The sequence below is a fragment of the Meriones unguiculatus genome, chromosome 15, assembly GCF_030254825.1.
Source record: "Meriones unguiculatus strain TT.TT164.6M chromosome 15, Bangor_MerUng_6.1, whole genome shotgun sequence".
In the NCBI taxonomy this organism is placed as follows: domain Eukaryota; kingdom Metazoa; phylum Chordata; class Mammalia; order Rodentia; family Muridae; genus Meriones; species Meriones unguiculatus.
This window is the reverse complement of record NC_083362.1, coordinates 43,426,679-43,449,389: the sequence shown is the minus strand read 5'-3', so window position 1 is coordinate 43,449,389 and position 22,711 is coordinate 43,426,679. Positions and strand designations below refer to the sequence as shown.

General features: G+C 44.4%; 2 protein-coding genes across 3 annotated transcripts in view; one reads left to right on the top strand and one right to left on the bottom strand.

Annotated features, from left to right (window-relative positions):
* The window catches only part of Rftn2 (raftlin family member 2), a 52,872-nt gene extending 51,246 nt beyond the window's left edge, over positions 1 to 1,626 (top strand). Inside the window, exon 9 of the mRNA XM_021642335.2 lies at positions 127 to 1,626. Within this exon, the coding sequence (XP_021498010.1) occupies positions 127 to 399 (273 nt within the window). The 3' untranslated portion in view covers positions 400 to 1,626. The remainder of the gene's footprint in view (positions 1 to 126) is intronic.
* Positions 1,627 to 15,267: 13,641 nt separating this feature from the next.
* LOC110551642 (MOB-like protein phocein) overlaps positions 15,268 to 22,711 on the bottom strand; it is a 54,647-nt gene continuing 47,203 nt past the window's right edge. For both annotated transcript variants that reach the window (XM_021642352.2, XM_021642351.2), the window contains 5 exons: positions 21,854 to 21,896; positions 21,591 to 21,677; positions 20,067 to 20,146; positions 17,861 to 17,972; positions 15,268 to 17,215 (listed from right to left, as the gene is read on the bottom strand). In XM_021642352.2, the coding sequence (XP_021498027.1) occupies positions 17,084 to 17,215; positions 17,861 to 17,972; positions 20,067 to 20,146; positions 21,591 to 21,677; positions 21,854 to 21,896 (454 nt within the window). In that variant the 3' untranslated portion in view covers positions 15,268 to 17,083. The remainder of the gene's footprint in view (positions 17,216 to 17,860; positions 17,973 to 20,066; positions 20,147 to 21,590; positions 21,678 to 21,853; positions 21,897 to 22,711) is intronic.

Genomic DNA, 22,711 nt, shown 5'->3' with positions numbered 1-22,711 from the left:
AGCCACACCTGGGGCCCCTACATCGAGGAGTGGGAAGGAAAGGGGAGTTTCAGGCTGGGGGATGGAGGGGGCCACAGAGAGCAAGGCCCATGTTCCAAGCCCTGCTTGACAATCTCCTTGTTTCAGAGGAAAGTCAGCCGGCTGCTGAAGGGCGAGGACAGGAACAAGGTCGGCAGCCGGAGCATCGGCCTGGACACAAGGGTGTCCCAACCCGCAGGAGGCCAAGCCCCTCTTGAGGAGGGCCCCCTCACTCCCTCCAGAGAGTGCTGGACCAAAGAGGAGCAGCCTGCACCCAGCGACAGCTTTTCGGGGTTCAGCAGCAGCGACAGCGTCCTCCGGGAACTGGATGATGGACAGTTTGACCAGGAAGAGGGCGTGACACAGGTCACCTGCATGTGAGCTGCAGGCCACGGCGTTAGAAAGGCTTGTAAATAGATACTAAAGTGACTGCTGCCTGATTTTATTTCACTACTACTATCTACATTTATGTAACGTTTCTAATTTCCAGGCTCAGCCTCCCCCTAATTTATGTAAATTTTGACTCAACCCCTCAGACAAGGAAGAATGACAACTGTTTATCAATGTAAAAGCACGCTTGCATCTCTCTCAGCCAAACTTAATCTGTGTATCCCGTCTGGTCATTAAGCGACAACCTGGTCCACTTCCCCAGTAATGGACAAAATAACTCCTGTTGAACAGACTGAGTACCACAACCATCATCTCAACCGCGAGAGCCTTCTCAGGAAGCTACAGACTCACTTCAACTGAAAAATATTTTCTCCCTCCCTGTCTTTACCCCTCCCTCACATACACACGGACAAGTGAAAATATCCATTCCCTGCCTGTAACAATTAACCTAATTTTTGCCTCTAACCGTTGTATGTACATACAAAGCAAACCACATTTGACAAAAGCCTTCAAAAAAAAAGAAATTCTTTCCTTTGTCTTTTCTCTCAAAGGGCCATCGTGCGGCCGGCCCCTCGGTGAACCCTTTGGTTTTGGGCTCCACCAGCACTTGCACCACAAATAGGAAAATTAATGTTTAAAAAAGTCAGTTGAAGGAGCCCACGATCTCAGTGTGTCAAAGCCATGTCATCTACAGCAAGCACGGTGGCACGCCTTTAATCCCAGCACCTGGCAGGCAGAGGTGAGTGAATCTCTGAGTTCTAGGACAGCCGGGGCTACACAGTGAAACTCCGTCTCAGAAATACAACCAACACAATTTGACTTTCTTTCTTCAAACTTGCAAATACCTTTGAGGAGAACAAATACTGTCCTCAGGTGGAAGTGTGCCTTCTACCGTGCTCCATCTTGACCTGTTAAACCTGGAAAAATGCTGCACCCCGGAACTCTCAGTCCTGCAGGAGTGGAGCGGGGCTCACGGCCCACGCAGTGACTGCAACCCTGTCCTAGCCTGGGGCCACCCTCCCCCCGGAGGCCTCTCTCTTGCCCAGGCTTTACCAGGTGAAGATTAATCTACAGAATGGGGGACTTTTATGTACGTATGAAAGGCTGACCTCCAAAATAACTGCAGTTGACTGTGGCGTTAAGCAATTCACATACTGTATTTTCATCAGCTTGATGTTGATATTGTGAGTCATTGGAATAATAAACTGTCATTTGTTATTTGGCTTCTGTCTCGATTGAACACAAATACTCCTACATTTTGTTGTTCTGTGTTTGGTTTTGTTATTTCTTTGTTTTGGCGGTGATGGTAGTGGTGGTGGTTTTGGTTGGTTGGTTGGGCTTTTTGAGACAGGGTTTCTCTGTGCTTCCCTGGCTGTCCTGTAACTCGCTCTGTAGACTAGGCTGGCCTCAAACCCAAGAGATCTGCCTGCTTCTGCCTTCTGAGTCCTGGGACTAAAGGCATGCACCACCATTGCCCGTCCCTTGTCTGGTTTTCTGAGACAAGGTCTTGCTCCATGTAACTCTGGAACTCCTAACAATCCTCCTGCCTCAACTTCCTGAGTGCTGTGATTACACGGGTTATGCTGCAATACCTGGCTTTCATACGCTGCATACATGGGACAGATGTATCGTGTGTCATCAGATATTCAGTGTACCCAAACTAAGCCGGTCTCCATGAGCCTCTGGTGAAGTCACGACGACCCCACATGTGCTATGCCGAAACCTTGCAGTCCACAGTCCACACTGCTCAGACTTCCCTGTGGACACATGTCACTCCTGGGGGGGGGGCAGATGCCTTGATTCTTAGATGGACCGGGGTTATATATTCAGGTCGGTAGGTAGGGTATCGTGGTGCTCACCTGCAGCCCCAGCACTCAGTGAGCCGACACCACGCAAAGTCTGAGGCTAGCCTGCGAGGCTAACCTGCGCTACAATAAACAGTTGGCGAACTTCTGATGAAAATGGAGGATTACTTCAAAACTCTGCGGCATGTCCTGAAGCTCTGAAAGGCGGGAACATGCTCAGAAAGACGCAGGTCCCCTGACAGGGATGACAAGGGGGGAAAGGGGCCTTTGTATCTCAGTTAGTATACGGAGTGTACAGGAGGCAGTGTAGACCAGAGGGAGGGTGACGGGAGTGAGGACAAAATAGTAGATAAATAAATAGAATGGGGGTGGGGCTGGAGAAGCAGCTCAGCAGGTAGCAGCATGCATGCTCTTGCAGAGGACCAGAGTTCTATTCCCAGGAGCCACATCAGGCAGCTCCCAACCACCTGTAACCCCAGGGAAGCAGGCACCTCTGACGCGGCACACACACAGGCCGCAACGCGGACACATGATTAAAAGTTTTCAGAATTTTAAGTACAGAGAGGGGGCTAAGGGTGTGACCCAGCCGCGCAGCGCTTGCCTGGTGGGCATAAAGACCTGGGTTCATGCCCAGCACCCTGGAGAGGTAGGCGTTCCTCAGCAGAGGGGAAGCAGAGGGCAGAGTCCTGGGTTAAAGGCCATCCTTGGCTCCATGGCAAGTTAGAGAGAGGCCAGCCTCTCTACATGGGACCCTGTCTCAAAAAGAGAGAAGGAAAAAAAAAAAAAAGTAAGAGGCCCAGGTGTGGTGTCCCGTGCCTGTAACCCCAGCAGGAGGGTCAGGGGCCCCGGGTTATCTTTCACTAAATTCAACATTGGTCAGCCCGGCTCCCCGAGACCTTTTCTTTAAAAATACATGAGAGAATAAATAAAAAGAAAAAAAAAAAAAAAAAGGGAGCAGAGCTAGAAATTTACATGTAACTGAGAGAAAACTTAGGAATGTGTCAATTATAATTTTTTAAAAATAGATAACAAGCAGCCAGACCTGGTGGTTCATAGCTTTCGTCCCAGTACTGGAGAGGCCAAGGCAGGCAGATCTTTGAGTGGCTAGCCTGCTCTACATACCGAGACCTTACCTGAAAAAGACAACTGTACAGACACACTTTTTTGTTTTCAAATTAAACTCGGGGTCTTGCTGCATAGCCCAGGTTCCAATGCTCATGCCTCGGCCTCCAGGGTGCTCCACCATACCAAGCTGGCACACTTTCTTTCATGCTTTGCTCTTAGGGCCAGCGAGCTGGCTCAGCAGGTAAAGGAGCTTCCTGCCAAGCCTGATGGCCAGGCCCAGGCCGCAGGACCCAGGTAGAAGCAGGGAACTCACTCCAGGAAGCTGCTCCCTGACTTCATATGCGCACTGTGACCTGTGTGCACACACATCGACACACATGAAATAGACAAAAAGTGTGAAAACTCTTGCTTTTAATCTCAGGATTATTTCTTCCCATTGCAGTGGGGGGGGGGGAGCCCAGCACACACCTGTGCACACACCTGTGGTCTCAGCCACCCAAAAGTCTGACATGGGATGGCCGCTTAAGCCCAGGCATTCCAAACCAGACAGAGCTGCCAGGGCCCCGACCGATGCTAACCAGCCAAGAATAAATGACAATGAGGTGTCTACAGAAGACCATGCTGCCACCACTCATGTAGGCACTCTTGATTATTTTCCCCCAGGCTGGGGTTTGAACCAAGGGCCTTCTGCATGCTAGACAAGAACTGTACCACTAAGCTATATCCCCAGGCCCCTAGCAACCTCCATTTCTTGTACCTTTTTGTTTTTTAGGCAAGGTATAGTATAGCCCAGGCTGGCCTTGAACCATGTAACTGAGGCTGACACTGAGCCCCTGATCCTCCTTCCTCTCCTTCCCATGTGCCAACCCTCTTTTCAGTTTTTATTTTGAGACAGGTTCTCACTAACTTGCCCAGGCTAGCTTTGAACTTGCTACAAGACCAGGTTGGCCTCCAGCTTCTCAACTTCTTGCCTTAGTCTCCTGAGCACCGAGGTTTTAATCTTTAACCACCAGGCCCAGGCTTAATGAAATCTGGAGAGGGCTCTGTCTGCAGCATGTTCTTTATTCTCCAAGGTTCTGGCTCGTGTTGGGCTAAACCAGAATCCCTCTGGGGGAGGCATGCACACACTCTCGTGGACTCAGCTGTTTAACACACACCAACTGATTCATGGCCAGGGGCTTTGCCAAAGGTTCCTGCCCTGCAGAATCAATAGGTTGACCATCAGGAGATAAAAAAAAAAAAAAAAGGAAATTAATAATTATACAGGGCCAGATGTCCTGGTGCACACCTATAATCTCAGAACTAGGGAAGCAGATGGTTGTGTTGCAGGTACAAGGCCAGCCAGGCCAGCCGGGGACACATAGTGAGAGCCTGTCTTTAAAAGAATTAGTGATACAAGCCTGGAATGGTGGAGCACAGCTTTGATCCGAGTGCTTAGGAGGCAAAGGCAGGAGGATCCCTGAGTTTAAGGCTAGCCTGGTCTACAAAGCAAGTTCAGGATAGCCAGAGTTACACAGATAAACTCTGTCTTGAAAACATAAATAAATAATACAAATAATTACGCCACTTCAGGTGATGAAGACCTTGCTGACGCCGAGGGGAGCGCCTGGGCACACAGTGCTGGACAAGACACAGCCTCTGTGCAGCCTGAGTGCAGCTGTGTATGCGGTGAAGACCTAAGGACTTCCCTGCTCAGCACAGGGTCATGCTGGCTCACACAACAGACGGGAGGGCAAGAGGAAAGCAAGCCCAGCCCTACTCAGCAAAGCCTTATGTGACCCAGAGTTACCCAGAAATTAAGGCTCCAACATGCAGGGAAAGCTGGAATGCAGCCTGAGCTGACGAAGGGCAAGGGCGGGGGCGACTTCTTCTGAAGTAGGATCTGACGGTGACAAACCAGCGGGCCTTGGCAGGACCCACCTGTTTGGCTCCTTCCTTCCTGGACAGCGTAGGGCAGGCCACATTCAGGAATGCAGGTCAGAGCGACCCTTCTAGGTCTCGTGGCTGCCTTAGGGGACAGGGTTTGTTGGTTGCAGGGAAGGAAAGGAATAAGGAAAAAGGAAAAAGGAAGGGAGGGGAGGGGAGGGGAGGGGAGGGGAGGGGAGAGGTGAGGAGAGAATGAAGATCAAGAAGGCAGAAAAGCCTTGTGTCTGAGGTCCTCTACAAGGCCCTCCTTGTCTCCTTCAGCGTATGCTATCATTTGACAAGCCCACGGTGTTAGGAAACTACAAGACAGACCATTTTCTGGAAGGACAGCCAGTGTACTTAACCCTGAACCATCTCTCCAGCTGTCAGACAGACCATTTTAGATGCAAACACCTCTGAAATTTTTAGGGCCCCCAAATGGTTTTAGACATGAAAAAAATATACATGTTGGCTTTAAAACATGGCAACTATAAAACTGAACATTTTAATTAGATAGCTTTAAAGCATACAGATTTAAAGCCAGACATGGTGGCACTCAGGCAGGAGGATTACTGTGAGGATTACTGTGACCAGCATGAGCTACCTAGTAAGTTCCAGACCAACCTGGACTATAGAGACTCTACCTAAATACATAAATAAAAACAAGTAAGCAAGCAAATCGAGCTGGGCATGGCGGCTCACACCTGTTATCCAAGCAACTCGGCAGTGGAAGTAGAAGGATCCGGAAGCAGGCAGATCTCTGTGCGTTTGATGCCAGCCTGGTGTATGTAGTAAGTTCTAAGTGGCCAGGGCTTCCCTTTTTCACAGGCTGTGCCTCTCCAAAGATCTCAGAATATGACAGCAGCCCATATGTCGCTTGAGTTTTTTCTCAGAAAGATATATTCTTAGTTGATATTCTTTTTTTACATAATTATTTGGCACTCTGTCCCACGTTGTACTAAGTGGACAGAGATGGTAGATGTGAATGCTTTTCTTTCTAGCCATTTCATGTTACGTGGGTTAGTGTTTTACCTGCATGTCTGTCTGCGCACCAGACCTGCAAATCCTCCCACAGAGGCAAGAAGTCAAATCCCCTGGAACTAGACTTACCAACAGTTGTAAGCCACCATGTGGGTGGCTGGGACTTGAACCCGGGTCCTCTGCAAGAATAGCAAGTGTTCTTAAGCACTGAGCTGCCTCTCCAGGCCCAGAATCACAAACTTATGTTCGTTCTAGTAGCCGCACAGAGGAAGACTTTCTTATCCTCCCTAGGTCCTTAAGAAACGGTGGGGAACAGGAAGGCCATGAGCTTTGGGAGCTGTGACAGGGCTTGGATTTGAATCTGTATGTCCTATTCCAATTGCTGCCATCCTGCTATGGTCCGGACTCCTTGCCATGATGCCTCTCTCCCCACCTGGTATTTAGTTGAAGCAAGGACTGTTTCTACCCTACTCTAAAAGGTGACCTTTCATTCACAAACAGTAAACGCTGATTGTCCTATGAAAAATTCCCAGATCAATAACCGACAATCACCTTCCCCATGCTCCAAAGCAATGCTTGAAAAACCTTTTCAGCCAGGCAAGTACCTATGCTTCTTTCACTGTGGTGGCAAGGCAGGGAACTCTGACATTCAAAGCCAGTCTTGGTTACATAGCAAAGACCTTGCCTCAGAAAAAGAAGAGGGGGAAAAAAAGAGGGAAGGGAATGGGGGAAAGGAGGGGAAAAGAAAAGGAAGAAAGGAAGAACCCAAGAAATCTCTCCTCCTGACTCCTCCAATCATTGTTAATTACCTGAAATCCTACTGTATTAATATATTTCATTGTGTTCAATTATACAAAATAGACACACATAAATACAATGTTAAGCCAAGTGTAGTGGTACTAGCCCAAAATCCAGTACTTAAGAACTTGAGAAAGAACTGCCTCAGGTTCAAGGGCAGCCTGGGCTGCAATGGGAGACTGTCTTAAAAACACACATACACACAAAGTCAGGCATGGTCGGCGCACACCAAATCCCAACACTCAGGAAGCAGAGGCAGGTGGATCTCTATGAGTTTAAGACTAGCCTGCTCTATTGAGCTCCAGGACAGCCAGGGTTCCCTGGTAAGACCTTGTCCAAAAACAAACAACAAAAATACAACTTTAAAAGAAAGCCTTCATTGACCTCTCAATAGTCAAGTTGTGCATAAGTCTACGGAAAACCTTTTTATTTGAGGCAGTGTCTCTGTGTTGCCAGTACAATGAGCCTCCTTCCTGAGGAGCCAGAACTACAGACACTGCAGGCAAACGCAGCACCCAGCCTGAAAACGCCTTTGTTTATCAAGACAGGTGTATTTAGCCAGGCTGGGTTCAGACACAGTTCTCTCGCCGGGATTCCAACAACTGCTTTTTGTGGAGCAAAGGATCAAACTCAGGGTGTTGTCCATGCCAGGTAAATACTGCCTTGAGCTACACCCCCAGCCCTGAAAAGGCTTCATTATAGATTACTGCCAAGCGGGACAGCCTCTTTCTCTCCTGGCAAAAGACAGCAACATAAGCTATCATGATACTGTAAAATACAACTTACATGCTCTTCCGTGAAACTTCCTAACTGTATAGACAGAAGCGACTAAGGTGGCGGATCAGGAACTTCCAGCTGGGGGCTGGGAAGACAGTTCTGGTATCTCAAGTTCAAAATCAGCATGATAAAAGGTAGGGGGGTGGGGAGGAGGATCAGAGCTGCTGGGATGACTCACTGGGTTGGCGCCTGCCACCAAGCCTGAGTTCAATCCCCAGGACCCACAGGGTAGAAGGAAAAAACTGGCTCCTGCAAGTTTACCTCTGACCTCCACACTTACGTCTATGGCATGCGTATGCCCACCCTCCATGCACAACAAGTAAACAAATACATATTCTTCTGGGGATTTTTAAAATTATGTAGACATGGTGGGTGGCGTATGTGCACCCGTGAGCACAGGCTCTCGAGAGTCCGGAAGAGGGTGTTCCCTGGAGCTGGGGTTGCAGGGGTGATGAGCAACCTGAAGCGCTTCGGAGAACCTTCCCCTGGAAGAGCAGTAAACATCCTTAACATCTTTGAGCCATTTCTCTAGCCCTTTCTTCTTGTTCCTTAATAATTTTATGTTGGGTGTGGTGGTACACACCTTTGATCCCTGCTCTCAGGAGGCAAAGGCAGGTGAACCTCTGTGAGTTCGAGGCCAGCCTTGTCTCCAAAGGGAGTTCCAGGACAGCCAGGACTACAGAGAAACCTTGTCTCAAATAAATAAATAAATAAATATATATATATATATATATATATATTTACACATACACACACACATTTGTTTTGTAAGAGTATGCATGTGTGTGCGCAGGGAAGTCAGAACCCGCTGGAGTCAGTTCTCTTTTCTACCATGAGTCTCAGGGATTAAACTGGGGTCATCAGGCTTGGCAGCAAGCACCTTTTTAGCCACTGTGGTTTTTTAAAGAAAAGGTCTCATCAACTTGAACTTGAGGGTTTGCCACCTTTGTTCTCATATGCTAGGAAAGCAGGCATTCACCATTACCCCTGACCCCTACTTTATTCTTTTGAGGCCACAAACATCATATTCTATTCTTCCCAAAGTCAAAGTTTTAGCCCTGAGATTGGTGTCATTTTTATAGCAGTTGGCTATTATCTTCGGATTTGCTCCTGAAATCCTAAGTGCAGTCTTTCAGATGCTTCGTTCACTTGCCTATCTTGATGGGTATTTCTGACCAAGGGAAAAGCTTCTGCCGTAAGAAATTATTCACTGAACACAATGCTTCCGCACTGAACTGACAATGGCTTGATTCACTCCCTCAGTCGGATCCGGACTATCACTGACTGGATTTCTGCTGCGCAGTGAGCAGAGGTTTCATCTTCACATTAAGCCACTCAAGGCGTAAGCACAGGCCAGGCCAAGCGATGCACAACTCCCATGCCAACTGTGACTCACAGGCACATTTGGGTCCAACTTAAGGAATCTCCAAAGTAGTGCTCGGCCGCAGAGGAAGCCTGGGGAAGAAGGGCTGCATTGTGAAGCTTCTGGCACACTTAGAACCCAGCTAGTGTGAGCTAAAGGAAGATGGGACTAGAGCCAGTTGAGGACTGGCCTATTTTTAATTTAGAATTGTAAGCATGAAAAAGGGGCTGTTTATAATCAGCCAAAATCACGGCATGATTCAGACGGGCGCTGGAAGTTAATCAGCAGCTCTGGAAGTCCAGGACACCCCAGCGCACCTCACTCTGCTGGATAGGCCACTGCCAAACTCTAGCCTACTCCCACCCAGGGACTAACGTTGCACTTTGGCCTTAATAAACACTTGGAGTTCAACCAGACGATTGTGTTGCTTCCTGCTGGGATTGCAGCATCTTGCAAAAAGTTCACTTACCTGGGCCTGTTTAAAATCTGAGGTCACTTTTAATTCGCCTTCATACTACCGAGAGATGGGGTTGGGCACTGCTTTCTCAGGCCCAGTGTGGAAGCCTCTCCAAGTTCATGTTCGTGCCTTCCAGGGATCTGCAGATCCAGCTCTGCTGCTCATGCAGGGCAGCCTGGTCTACATGCTGAGTTCCAGGACAGCCAGGGCTACACAGTGAGACCCTGTCTCAGATAAGTGATTTTTACCAAGATGAGGGGAGGAGGGCTGAAGGGGCTGAGGATGCAGCTCCTGGAATGCTCGCTTGACGTGCACAAAGTCCTGGATTTTAATCCAAGCACATGTAAACTGGGAAGTTAGAGTAACCTCAGCATTTGGGAAGAGGAAGCAGAGGATCAGAAGCTCAAAGTCACCTTCCTCTAGGCCAGTCTGGGCTACATGAGACGCTGTCTCAAAAAAAAAAAAAAAAAAATTTAAAATGAAAAAAACTCAATTCTCATCCCCCACTTCCTTTGCCCCTGTTTTCTTAGCTTTGCCTTAGGACTTTTGAGTACCAACAGAACTAAATTCTTTTAGCTCCTCTAAGTTGCCAACGCCCAGGTGCACGCCTGCTTTCTTGTTTTCTGGGATGAGGTCCCCCCACGCTGCTGAAGCTGCCTCACACCCCCTGCTCAGGTGATGGTCCTGCCTCAGCCTACCAGGGCTGACTGCTGTTTTAGGTTCAATATTCCCCAAAAAGGCAAATCTGGGCTGGCGAGAAGATTCAGGGAGTAATGGTGCTTGCTGCCAAGCCTGGTGACCCAAGCTCTGTCCCCGAGGCCCTCACAGTAGGAGAGAACCCGTTCCCAACAGTCTCTTTCAGAGCCGCACACACACGTGGTGGTGGCAAGGCATGCATCCATCCATGCATAAACTAGTGTGGTTTTGTTTTAAATTTTCTTCTTTTGTGTTTGTGTGCATTTTGTCAGTGTGTATGTCTATGCACCATGCCCATGCCTGGTGCCCAGTGAGGCCAGAAGAGCATGTTAGGTCCCCTGGAACTGGAGTTGTGAACCACCATGTGGGTGCTAGGAAATGAACCCAAGTCCTCTGGAATAGCAGGCAGTGCTCTTAATCACTGAGCCATCTCTCTAGCCCCACAAAGGCTGTTTTATTTATTTATTTATTTTTTAAAAAAAGCTTCTGTACAGCAAAAGAGGATAAGACAACCTACAGAATGGCAGAAAATATTTGCAAAGCCCCATCTGATAGCAGGCTAATCTCTAAAATAGAGAAGTAATGCAATGCAAGGGCAAAAAAAAAAAAAAAATCCAATTTTAAAATCAGCTAAGGAGCTGAATGACACTTATCCAAAGACAGGATAGAAACAACCAACAGGTATGTGGGAAATTGTTTACTATCATCAGGGAAATGAGGCTCATACCTTCAGGGCTGCCTGCTGTCCACAATACAGAGATGATGTGGAGAATAGGAGCCTTTACCCAGATGGTAGGGATGCAAAATCCTGTAGCAGCTATGAAAATAATATAGAAATTCCTCAAAAATTAAAAACAGAAGTGCCACACGACTCAACATTCCCACTGCTGGCATTTTGTGAAAACAACTGAAATGAAGATGTTGGAGAGGGGGCCAGAAAAGATGGCTCAGCAGGTAAGGGAACTGGCTCCTGTTCCAGAGGACCGGGCTGGGTTCTAACAAACATCCAAACTGCAGTCCTCTTCTGGCCTTGACAGGCACTGCATTCACATGGTGCAAACAGTCACAAAAAATAACCATACACATAATGATAAAGGGAAAGAAAAAAAGGGGGGTGGGAGGGAGTCTCCAGTATAGAGTATACAGTAACACACATGGATGAGTTTTGAAGGATGCACTGTTTGCTTAAAGAAGCTCGTCTCAAATGCTGCTTAATTTTACTAGGACACCTCACTGGAGTAGGAGCGAAAAGTCGATAGTCAGAGTGAATGGTGGTTACCAAGAGCCAGAGAAGGGGAACCGTGCAGTTGCCCAACAATTGATGAAGTTCCAGAGGCCCGTTACCCTACAATGCACCTACAGTCATCAGGTTAGATACGTCAAAGTGTTGCGTCTTTCCACAGAACTGGAATGCCACAATGTCACGCCCAGCAGTCCACAGCATGTCTTATGGAAACAGCACCGGAACCTACATAGCAGAACAACTGACTCCTAAGAGTTGTCCTCTCCCATGCACGCACACACACACACACACACACAAACAACCTCTTCATGTGCATACACACGGTGTATATATGTGGTATGTGTATTCCCACATGGAATGCATACCTGCCCATTTGTGTACCTTGGAAATCAGAGGTAGATGCCAGGTGCCTTCCTCTACCATCCCTTCACCTTTTGGGGACTGAAACAGGATCTCAGTATGTATCCTAGATTGTCCGGAAAGTGTCTATGTAGCCCGTGCTGACCTTGAACTCAGATCCACCTGCTTCTGCCTCCCAAGTGCTAGGATTCAAGGCCTGAGAGAGGGTCTCTGAACCTGCATCTTGGCACCTGAGCTGCAATGAGATGGCTTCAGGGTTCTGCCTCCCACGACTGGGATCACAGCCATGTGACACTAAACCCAGCTTTGGTACGAGTGCTGGGATCTGAACTCAGGTCCACAGGATTACGTAGCAAGGGCCTCACCACTGAGACACCTTCCCAGCTTTCCTTGTCCCTTGTTTGGGAGACTATCCAGCTTGTCACACAGCCTCAGCTGGCCTAGAATTCACCATCCTCCTGCTTCAGCCTCCCGAGTGCTAGGACTACAGGCATATCCACCATATCCTGGTTTAAACAAATACAGCTTAACCATGGGGGAGGGGTGCGGGTGTCCATTCTATTGCAAAGTGAATTTGAATTTGACAACGGTGGATGAATGTCTAGAACTATAATACAATGTTACTAACAATACAATCATGGATTTCTAACTACATTTAGATCTTAAAATATTAAGTCATTAAGAATTTAACTGATGGGGGCTGGAGAGATGGCTCACAGGTTAAGAACACTGTCTGCTCTTCCAGATGGTCCTGAGTTCAATTCCCAGCAACTACATGGTGGCTCCCAACCATCTATAATGAGATCTGGTGCCTCTTCTGGTGTGCAGATATATATGCAGACAGAACATTGTATCCATAATAAATAAATATTAAAAAAAAAAAAAGAATTTAACTGAGAAGGTCAGGCACCCAGCACTCAGATGCAGAGGCAGGCGGATCTCTGTAAGTTCAAAGCCAAAGTGGTCTAAACAGCAAGTTCCAGAACTGCCAGGGCTACAGAGAGAGCCTGTCTCAAAGAAACAAACAAACAGGAAAAGAGAACTGAACTAAGAATGGGACAGACAGCGGTGAGGGAGAGAGGGAGGGAAGGAAAGAGAGAAATATAAAATTGCCCAACAGTGGTATCACACAGTTCTAGCACTTGAGAGGTAGAGGCAAGAAACTCAAGGCCAGTCTGTACTACATGAAATCTTAACAACACACTTCCCACACCACCCAATAATCTAGCCAAGAAACTGTCCTAGAAGTGAGAATTAACCTTTAAAGCCAGTTAAAACAAAATGGACACACCCAATGCTATGTCACTTACGGGAACATAAGAGGTTAAATCAGATGCTTTCCCAGAGCAGAAAGGTGAATTGTATCTTATTGTTTTGGCTGCATGTATGTATGTGTGACATGTGTGCTTGCGGCCAACAGAGATTGGAAGAGGTCATATCCCTTGGAGTAGAATTCTGGATGGTTTTGATCCACAGCATAGGTGCTGGGGATCAACTTGGGATCTCTGCAAGTTAGGTGCTCCTAACTGCTGAGCCATTTCTCCAGCCTCTCTAAAAAAAAAAAAAAGAGTATGTAAAGCTTTTATTTTTACTTTTGAGACAGGCTTACTCTATAAGCCAGGCTAGCCTGGAATGCAGTATATATAGCCAAAGCTGTACTTGAATTTTGAGCCACCTTCCTGCCTCTGCTTCTCAACTTCTGAGATTACAGACACTGAGCCACCATACCTGGCAGGAGAACCCAACCTTAACTTCCTGATCTCTGGATACACATGCAGCCTGACTTCCCTCACACAGCAGTGACTTTGCCAGGCTTGAAAACCTTATGTGTGCACGTGAAGGTCAGGGGCATCTTGGTATTGTTCCTCAGTACCATTTCACCGTGTGTACACGTACATACGTGTGTGTGCGTGCGCTTTGTATGTGTCACCTGTTTTCTGGTCAGTTTTTTAAAATAATTTATTACATGTACATTGGTGTCCTGCCAGCATGTATATCTGTGAGGGTGGTCAGATCCCCTGGAAAGGGAATTACAGTTAGGAGTTGCCATGTAAATGCTGGGAATTGAACCTGGGTTCTCCAAAAGAACAGCCAGTGCTTTTAACCACCTCTCTAGCCCCTAGTCAGTATTTATTACTGGCCTGAAACTTGCCAGGTACCTAGGCTGTCTGGCCAGCCGGGCCGCCCACCTGCCTCAGCTCTGCCTCCTCCACTACAGGGTTACAAGCCCGCTACCTCTCATGCTTGCAAGGCGGGTACTTCACCAACTGAACCATCACCTCAACTATTTTTTTTTTAAGTTTTTAATTTACTATTTATACAGCATTCTGCCTGCGTGTGTGCCTGCAGGCCAGAAGAGGGCACCAGATCTCATTATAGATGGTTCTGAGCCACCATGTGGTGGCTGGGAATGAACTCAGGACCTTTGGAAGAACAGCCAGTGCTCTTAAGCACTGAACCATCTCTCCAGGCCCTCTCTTCAACTCTTTAATAACCTTTTCAAAGGTTTAAATTTTCTCTCATTTACATGGAGGCTAGCACATACCAAAGTACATGTGGAGGTTAAGAGGACAATCCACACGGGTCAGTTTTCTCCTTCTACCTACCATGTGGTAGGTAGTTCTAGGGACTGAATCCAGGTCATCAGGTCTGGCACAAGTACCTTCACCCACTGAGTCACCTCGCCTGCCTCTGCCTCCATTCCTGTTTTTCTTTCTGACATTTATTTAGTATTTTGTGTGGGTGTATAGGTGCATGCACGTTATGGAATCATAGGTCAGAGACAACCTGCAGGAAGTGGACCTCTCCATGTGGGTTCCCGGGATCAAACTCAAGACTAGGCTTGGCAGCAATCACTTCTACCTGCTGAGCTATCCTACCAGCCCTCTGTTTGTGAGACAAGATCTCATGTAGCACAGGCTGGCCTCAAGCTCAGAGAGCTACCTGCCTCTGCCTCCCAAGGGCAGGGATTCCCAGTAGTCTGGCTCTAGCTACTTTTTTTTTTTTTAAGATTTTATTTATTATGTATACAGAGTTTTGCCTGCATGTACACCTGCACGACAGAACGGGACACCAGATTTCATTATAGATCGTTGTAAGCCACCACGTGGTTGCTGGGAATTGAACTCAGGACCTTTGGAAGAGCAGTCAGTGCTCTTAACCTCTGAGCCATCTCTCCAGCCCCTCCAGCTACTTTTTAAACTACTCATGTACATGTGCATTTCCAGAGTTATATGAACCGTGTTAAAACACACTGCTTCCCTGATGTATTACCTACTGTTAGATCAGGTTCACAATGCAGCACGCCAGTGAGGTGTCGGCACAGGCACAGAGCAAGACTACAAGCTGACACTTTTGCAGAGTTTTTTCTTTCACAATCAATTTCAAACACACTACAGGGAAGGTGGAGTGAGTAGAAAAAGAAAACCATGTTTTATTTTCCCGTTAACACTAGCCATATGTTCACACGTGTTCCAGTTACTCAGTCACATCTACAACCCCAATCTCTACCTTAAATGTTCACTGAGAAATAGTCAAGTGACAGACACCCACTGTCAAACTTCAACTAGAGAATATTGCTATGCTATGCATAACTTATGAACTTAGCAGGTTAGTCTCTAGGATATTTACCAAGTTTATTTAAAAATTACTAACTCCAATGGTTTATGGTGACAGTAATATGAACATCTAATTTCAGCCAATGTTCTATTCACTGCAAACATAGAACTTCTTAAAGGATAGTTGTGGGCTCTGGCACAGTGATGACCATGACCGCTGGCACAGGGCAGGCTCGGACAGGCGTCAACTACATACACACTCTCAGGGCGCTGTCATTTCCCAACTTTCCTGTGAATATTTGTCTCATAATACAATACAAATCATTTCTTTAAATAAGCAGAAAAACAAACGAGTTGAACACATTTTCCAATTTCCTTTGAGAATAACTCTGGAATAAAAAAGAAGCTTCATGTTCGTTAGATCAGTAGAGGTGGCCTCAACTGTGCCAGTTGCCGGCACAGTCCCTGCCCATCTTAGTGCCCTGTTACAGTGTGGCAAACAGAGCCCCGCATTTCATGAGAAACCCCACCAAATACATTTTAAGTCTGCACTTCAATTTTTAAGACCCTGAAATAAAAAAATCAAAGTATAACCACTCAGCAACACTACTGGAACCTGTGAATTATTGTAAATAGTCTTATATGTGCATATAATTAAAACAATAAGCTTTGGGGGAGGAAGAATAAAATAAATACACTATCTTTTTCATATCTATTTAATGCTGCCAAGTGTTAGGTGAAAAGATTAATATTACTAACAGGAAGAGTCAAACTATATTAACGACTATTTCTAAGTAGTTACAACAATTTCCCAAAACAAAGGTAGGCAGTACAGTTTTCCTGTAGTGTAACATCACTGCTAGTCTGAGGTATGCTCCATATGCAATTAATACAAATATAAATAGGGAGAAGCCACCACTAAGCATAGCTTGGTAAATAAGTTTCTTGACTAATGTAGTTCTGGGAGAGGACTAAAGGAAACAAGAAGGGGCAGGCGTCCATGGGGACATCACGTATGTGCCTTATCGTCATCACCACATATTTAATAATCCACTGTCACAAAAAAGGTAATGTTTCCAAGTACACTGACCTAGAATATACTTTATGTAGCAGAGTAAGGTTATTTAAGTATTACTAACAACTCCTCAAATTTCTCTGAACATATCCATAATCGGTTATGCGTATCAAACGCTATAAACAGACCTTTTAAACACTTCTATCTCATTCTGGAAAAGTTAACAGTACAGATGGAATACTACTGAATTGTCTAAAATTTCAAAACTTAAGGGTGAAACCAAAGAAAATATTATCTTTAGTAAATGGCTTGTGAGAAACACAAGCTTATTCTTTTACAGGTTTGAAAGGATTGAGATCCAATGATTGTTTAGCAGCAATTTTACCAAACTGTAAATTCTTTTATTAACAGGCATTATAAACAGATAATACTAAACTTACTTAAAAACCATGAGTGCCACACCAGTGAATATACAGCTCATGAATAACTTAAAATGTATTTCTCATTTTAAAAGGTAACACATAGCATACAAAAACCTATACTAAACAAATAAGCTATAATATGGATACATGATTGATGTGTCTAAAATGATATATATATACAGTACATAATTGTTAATTATGTGATCAGTACATTGCTCTACATGATTCCCTTCATGCTTCACTTTCCCCAGAAACTGAATTCTGAACTTCCTCTTCTAGAATTGGTACAATCAGGTTATCCTTCGACATCAAATTATATTTCATCACAAATTTAGTAAACCGATGACATAAAAATGTTTCATTCTGTAGAAAGGAGGAAAAACAAAGTCACTTTACTATCCAAAATAAAAAGCTAGAAACAATATCAACACACATTACTGCCGCCCTGACAAGAATATATTACAGTGATTACTGCCACACTGCCCTGGTTAGTTTTCTGTCGACTCAAACAAGCAAGGGTCATCTTGGAAGAGGGAACCTCATCTGAGAGAATGCCACCAGATCTGCCTGCTGACAAAGCCCATGGGGACTATATTCTCGATTGATATGCACAGCGCCATCCCTGGGCAGACGCTCCTGGATATTTAAGACAGAAGCTGAGCCTTTAATACCAGCACTTGGGAGGCTCAATCAGGGAGATCTCTAAGAATCAAAGGCCATCCTGCTCTACATAGTGAGCTCCACATCAGTCAAGCCCATATAGTGAAACCTTGTCTCAAAAAAACAAAACAAACAACAAAAGCAAAAAGAGAGTAGGCTGAGCAAGCCACGAGGAGCAAGCCAATCAGCAGTGTTCCTCGACCTCTGCTCCCGCCCCGCCCCGGACATCCCTCCTGATGGAGTAGAACCTAAAAGCTGTAGGCAGCAACAAAGCCTTTCCTCTTCAAGTTGCTTTTGGTCACGGTTCTTTATCACAGCAATAGAAAGAAGGCTAAGACATATACTTACTTCATATTCATCAAATATCTGCCGGTGATGGAAATAGGCATGTGAAAATATTCTATAAATCCTACGGCACACTGATCCTAGTTTTGCTACAGATGATTCTTTTATGCTAACCCTAAAATTAGAAAAACAAAACAGATTCACAGACTGGACAAAATGTTAGAGCTATATAGTCCAAACAACACCAAGGGATAATAGAATCTGGATCAAAGTTACAGTGCTATAAGAACAAAAAGCAATACTTGGTCCTGGGTCAGTGCCCTCTCTACTCAACCACAGCACCTTAGTTAAAAAGCTTCTGAAACTGTGTTAACGTGTAATGCATTTAAAATGAATCCCTGACACCTCAACACTTTTTTTAAAAAAAAAACCTAAGAAACCAAAGACTTTAAAAAATATTTTACACTATTTTGTCTACTGCAGGTAATTAAAACTGCTGAGAGGATTCACTATTTTATCCTATAGAATCTACTTTTGCTTCCTTTATATTTTTGAAAATCAAAATGCATATATCTGATTCTCTTTTAGAATATAAAATACTGGGAGAAAAATTAGATGTTATCTGTGTTTTTTACCCTCAAAAAATTTTAGATGAGGTACCTGGAGCTAATCATATTTTAGAGGGAAAAAAGCTCTAATTCCATTTACTTTGTAACGAATAAAAAAATGCCTTAGTAGAATAAAAGAACAGTCACACGCCAATGTAAGGCAGACACTTGCAATCTCAGTACTTACAAGGACTGGCAGGAAGATCACCCAAGTTAAAGAACAACTCAGGCTAAATGATGAGGTTCGAGGCTACCAGGAGCTATATAAGACCCTATCTCAAAACAAGAGTTATTCTAGGTGTGGCTGCTCAAATATCTTTAGTCCTAGTAGTGGGGAGAAAGAGACAGGTGGATCTGTGAGTTCAAGGTCAGCCTGATCCACACAGTGAGTTCAAGGCTACCCAAGCCTATATAGTGGGACTCAGTCTCAAAAACAATAAATAATTTTTAAATTTAATTAATTTTTTTAATTTAAAACAATAAATGAGTAATTTTTTTCATAAACTGCCATACAGTGGTGGCACCTGTCTTTAATCCCAGCACTTTAGAGGCAGAGGCAGGAGTATCTCTGTGAGTTTGAGGCCAGCCTGATATACACAGCAAGTTCCAGAACAGCCTGGGCTACACAGAGAAACCCTGTCTCAGGGATAAAAAAATATATATATATAACTCATAAACCATGGGGAGAGGAGTCTATTTTCAATTTAAAAGTGGGAGGGTTCATAAATCTCACCAGTAATACAATGCATGCAGTTTTCCCCCACAGTTTTCCAAGTTGCTTCTAAATAACTGTTCATGCTGCCAAACCTGTTTTGCAGTAGCCAAGAGTAACTCTGCAGAGTCCTAACAGGTCACAATATTGAAAACAAATGACTACTGAATGCTTAGCTGTAAATGGAACAGTACTATCAACCCTCTTCAAAGCTCATGGAATACTGAGAAATGAGAAGTCATAATTTAAGAGTTAGAGGAAGGTGGAGAAGTGAATGCTGACTTCAGGTGTGCCATGGGTGATACACTCTTGCACTCACAGCAAGTATGATTATACACTCAGTTAACCATTGATGGGGAGGAAAACAGACTAGGCTAAAGTGCACTTGCTTTAGTAAACAAACTCTCATCCATGTATCTAAACAACCCTAGCAAAATTTATTGGGGCACATGGTGGGGTGCTGCAGAGGGAGGGAAAGAGAGAAGAGAGAGGAAGAAGCAAGAAAAATTGAAGGGGGCAGTTGGGAGGAGGAAAGGGACGAGTGAGCTAGGAGGACAATGGAGTGAACAGTACCAAAATATATCATGTATATGACAAAATGCATTTTATTCATGTATGTCATTTGCTAATTTTGCTTAGAATAGCCACAGGCAAACTAAGGAAAAACAAGCAGTCTCCCTTAAGAAAGTCTGTTCTTATCAGGAGGCTGATGCCTGGTGAGGAGAGGCCTGGAGAAGGAACAGCAGCAGCAGGGACCAGCTCTGACTAGTCTATGAACTTTCAGAGACAAGTTCTCATGTCATCTCACCTTAATTTTAAACTCACATAATCTGAACAAGTCAACTATATAATTCAAAAGAAAAAAAACTAAAATCAAAACCCTAATTTTATCTTTCAAACATCAACCTTTAAAAGAAACCCAAAAAGCTAAATAGCATGTTTTGTTTACCTGCTGGGAAAATATTTATTGCTATTCAGAAGACATGCAGCACCATCAAGTGTGTGTCTGGTATAATCTATAGCAGGACACTAGAAAAGAGAAAGGTGTAAATGCATTAACAAGAAGGCCTCTCTTTTATTAGGTATATGTTTACTACCTTTTCTACCACTGTAACCAGATACCTGACAGAGCAACATAAAGGAGGAAGGATTTCCTGTCACAATTCAGAATTTAGTCCACCATGGCAGGACGACTGTGGTAGGGAGGGATCAACTCATGGCAGCAGGAAGGGGCCAGGGAAGAAAATGCCCTTCAGAGAGCAATTTCCAGTGTCCTGCCTTTGCTTACCAAATTCAACTTTCCAGTCTCCTCCTTCCCTCACCACTGTTCAAGTTTTATAATCCCCAGGGTATTAAAGCACTTACTAGGCCAGGGCTGTCATGATTTAAGTATCTGTGAATGCACTCCGATATACCTACTTACACTTCATTCATCTCCTAACCTCCTCTCAAGCCCATCAAGACAATTAACCATCTTAGGTATCTTATTCTAAAGACATGAGCATACTCTAAGAAAAAGCCCTTTCTGATTTCTGAGTGACTATGAAATATGTCATATCAAATATGTCATATCAATAAAGTTTAGTTTTCACTGTGAATTATGGTATCAGGCTTCTATAGATATATTAACTAATTTCCTATTTCATTCCCAGCACTAACCCTAAAAGAAAACAGGAACCGGAAGAACACTTGAAGAACACTCCAGCCTTAAGTACAACTGGACAAACAGAACTTTTGAATGATTAGTGATTTACACAGGTTATGGTCGACTCACACAAGTATACATATACATACACACACACAAAATTAAACACAAGACACACAAAATCACAAAAGGACACACAGAAAGAGGCACGTGCGTACACACACACACACACACACACACACACACATTTTTAGATTCCATTCAGTAGTTTTAGAGCTCTGGGGAAATAAACAGTGGCTAAGTAAGCATGAGGACCTGAGTTCAAATCCCAAACATCCATGTAAAATGCAGACATGATCAGAAGCACCTAGAACTGAAGCACAGCTGGGAGGAGTAAGGTAGGGTGAGAGCCTCCTCTTGTCTCCACAGGTACATGTACACACCTGTGCACACAACTGCATACACATCAGACCCGCACACATTAAACAAATTCAGCAGTTTTGTGTATTTATGACATTGCACAACTAGGCCACTACATTCCACAATGTTTCTGTTCAAGTATGGACATGGACTGTACCCCAAGGCCTACCTGCTGAAAGCATGGTTCTCAGCTAACATGTCAGGGACGAGGTAGAAACTTGGAGAGATGGGGCCTAGATAGAAGAAGTGGGCCATGGGACAGTGACCCTCGCCCCTTAATCGCTATTTCTCAGGTGCCGTATAAACAGACTTGCTTCCCCAAATGCTCCCTTCTGAGATGTCTGGCCGCACCTCAGGTCCAGAGTAATGGTGCCAAGTGACTATGCACTGAAACCTCTCAATTCTCACCTCTTTTGGAGTTTTATGAGCTGCACAAAGAAAAATCCATTGTTCAGTTGCTGTCATTTGAGTACACGTATCTGGATGGCATTCACTCTGTTAAAAATAATTGTATTTTTTTAATATGTAGAATGATAAAAGATATGCCATTTGGGTTACTACATTTCTCTATAAAATGTGAAAAAGAAAATAAACTCTGAATAAATCTAAGCCTACAAAATTATTTTTAAAGATCAGAATTTTGAATTATAGCATTAACATAAACACATTACCTGAAGTTTAACAGCAAGTCCATTTAGTTCAAGGCAGAATTGCCTAAAAATGTAAAAATCACATTTATTATCCAGGCTTTATTTATTTTCTTATTTTATTTCATAAGGCAGCCAAACTGGTTACCTTCTTGTACACTAAAAATTGATTTAATTTTTCTGGAAAGTAGCTTAGAAATTTCACCAAGACTCTAGGAAAATGTGTGCTTCTTAACTAGGTCATTCCTCTGAGAATCTACTGTAATGCAGTTGTTCGAACTGTATACAATTATTAAAAAAATGTTCACATTAACCATGTATTCATAGAAAACTTCTGAGTGTGATTAAGAGAGGTAGGAAATTGTTGATATGTACAATAAAACTTGAAAGACATTCAGTTATGTAACAGATTACATATGTGTTTATTTTTACATACAGTTAGAAAAAAAAAGACTAAATGCTTTTATAGACTTGAATATTTTTACTTAGACATGGTGGCTCAGGCCTTTAATCCCCACACTCCGAATCTCTGAGTTCAACGCTGACTACATAGAAAAACCCTGCCTCAAAAGCAAAAACAAACACACCACAAACAAATACTAAATCAGGCCAGGTGAGGTAGATAGTGAATACCGTTAATCCAGGAGACAAAGGTAGATGACTCTCTGTGAGTTCAAGGCCAATCTGTTCTACATAGTGAAGCCAGGGTTACAAAGAGAGAGATCCTGTCCCCGTGGTGGGGGAGGGAGGAAGTAGAAGAGAGAAGAGAAAAGAAAAAAGAAAACTCAGGACTGAAAACACCCAGTGAGTGCAGTGCCTGCTATGCAAGTATGAAGACCTTGCAATCGCCGGAGCCCAGGTAAACACCAGGAGGCATGGCGG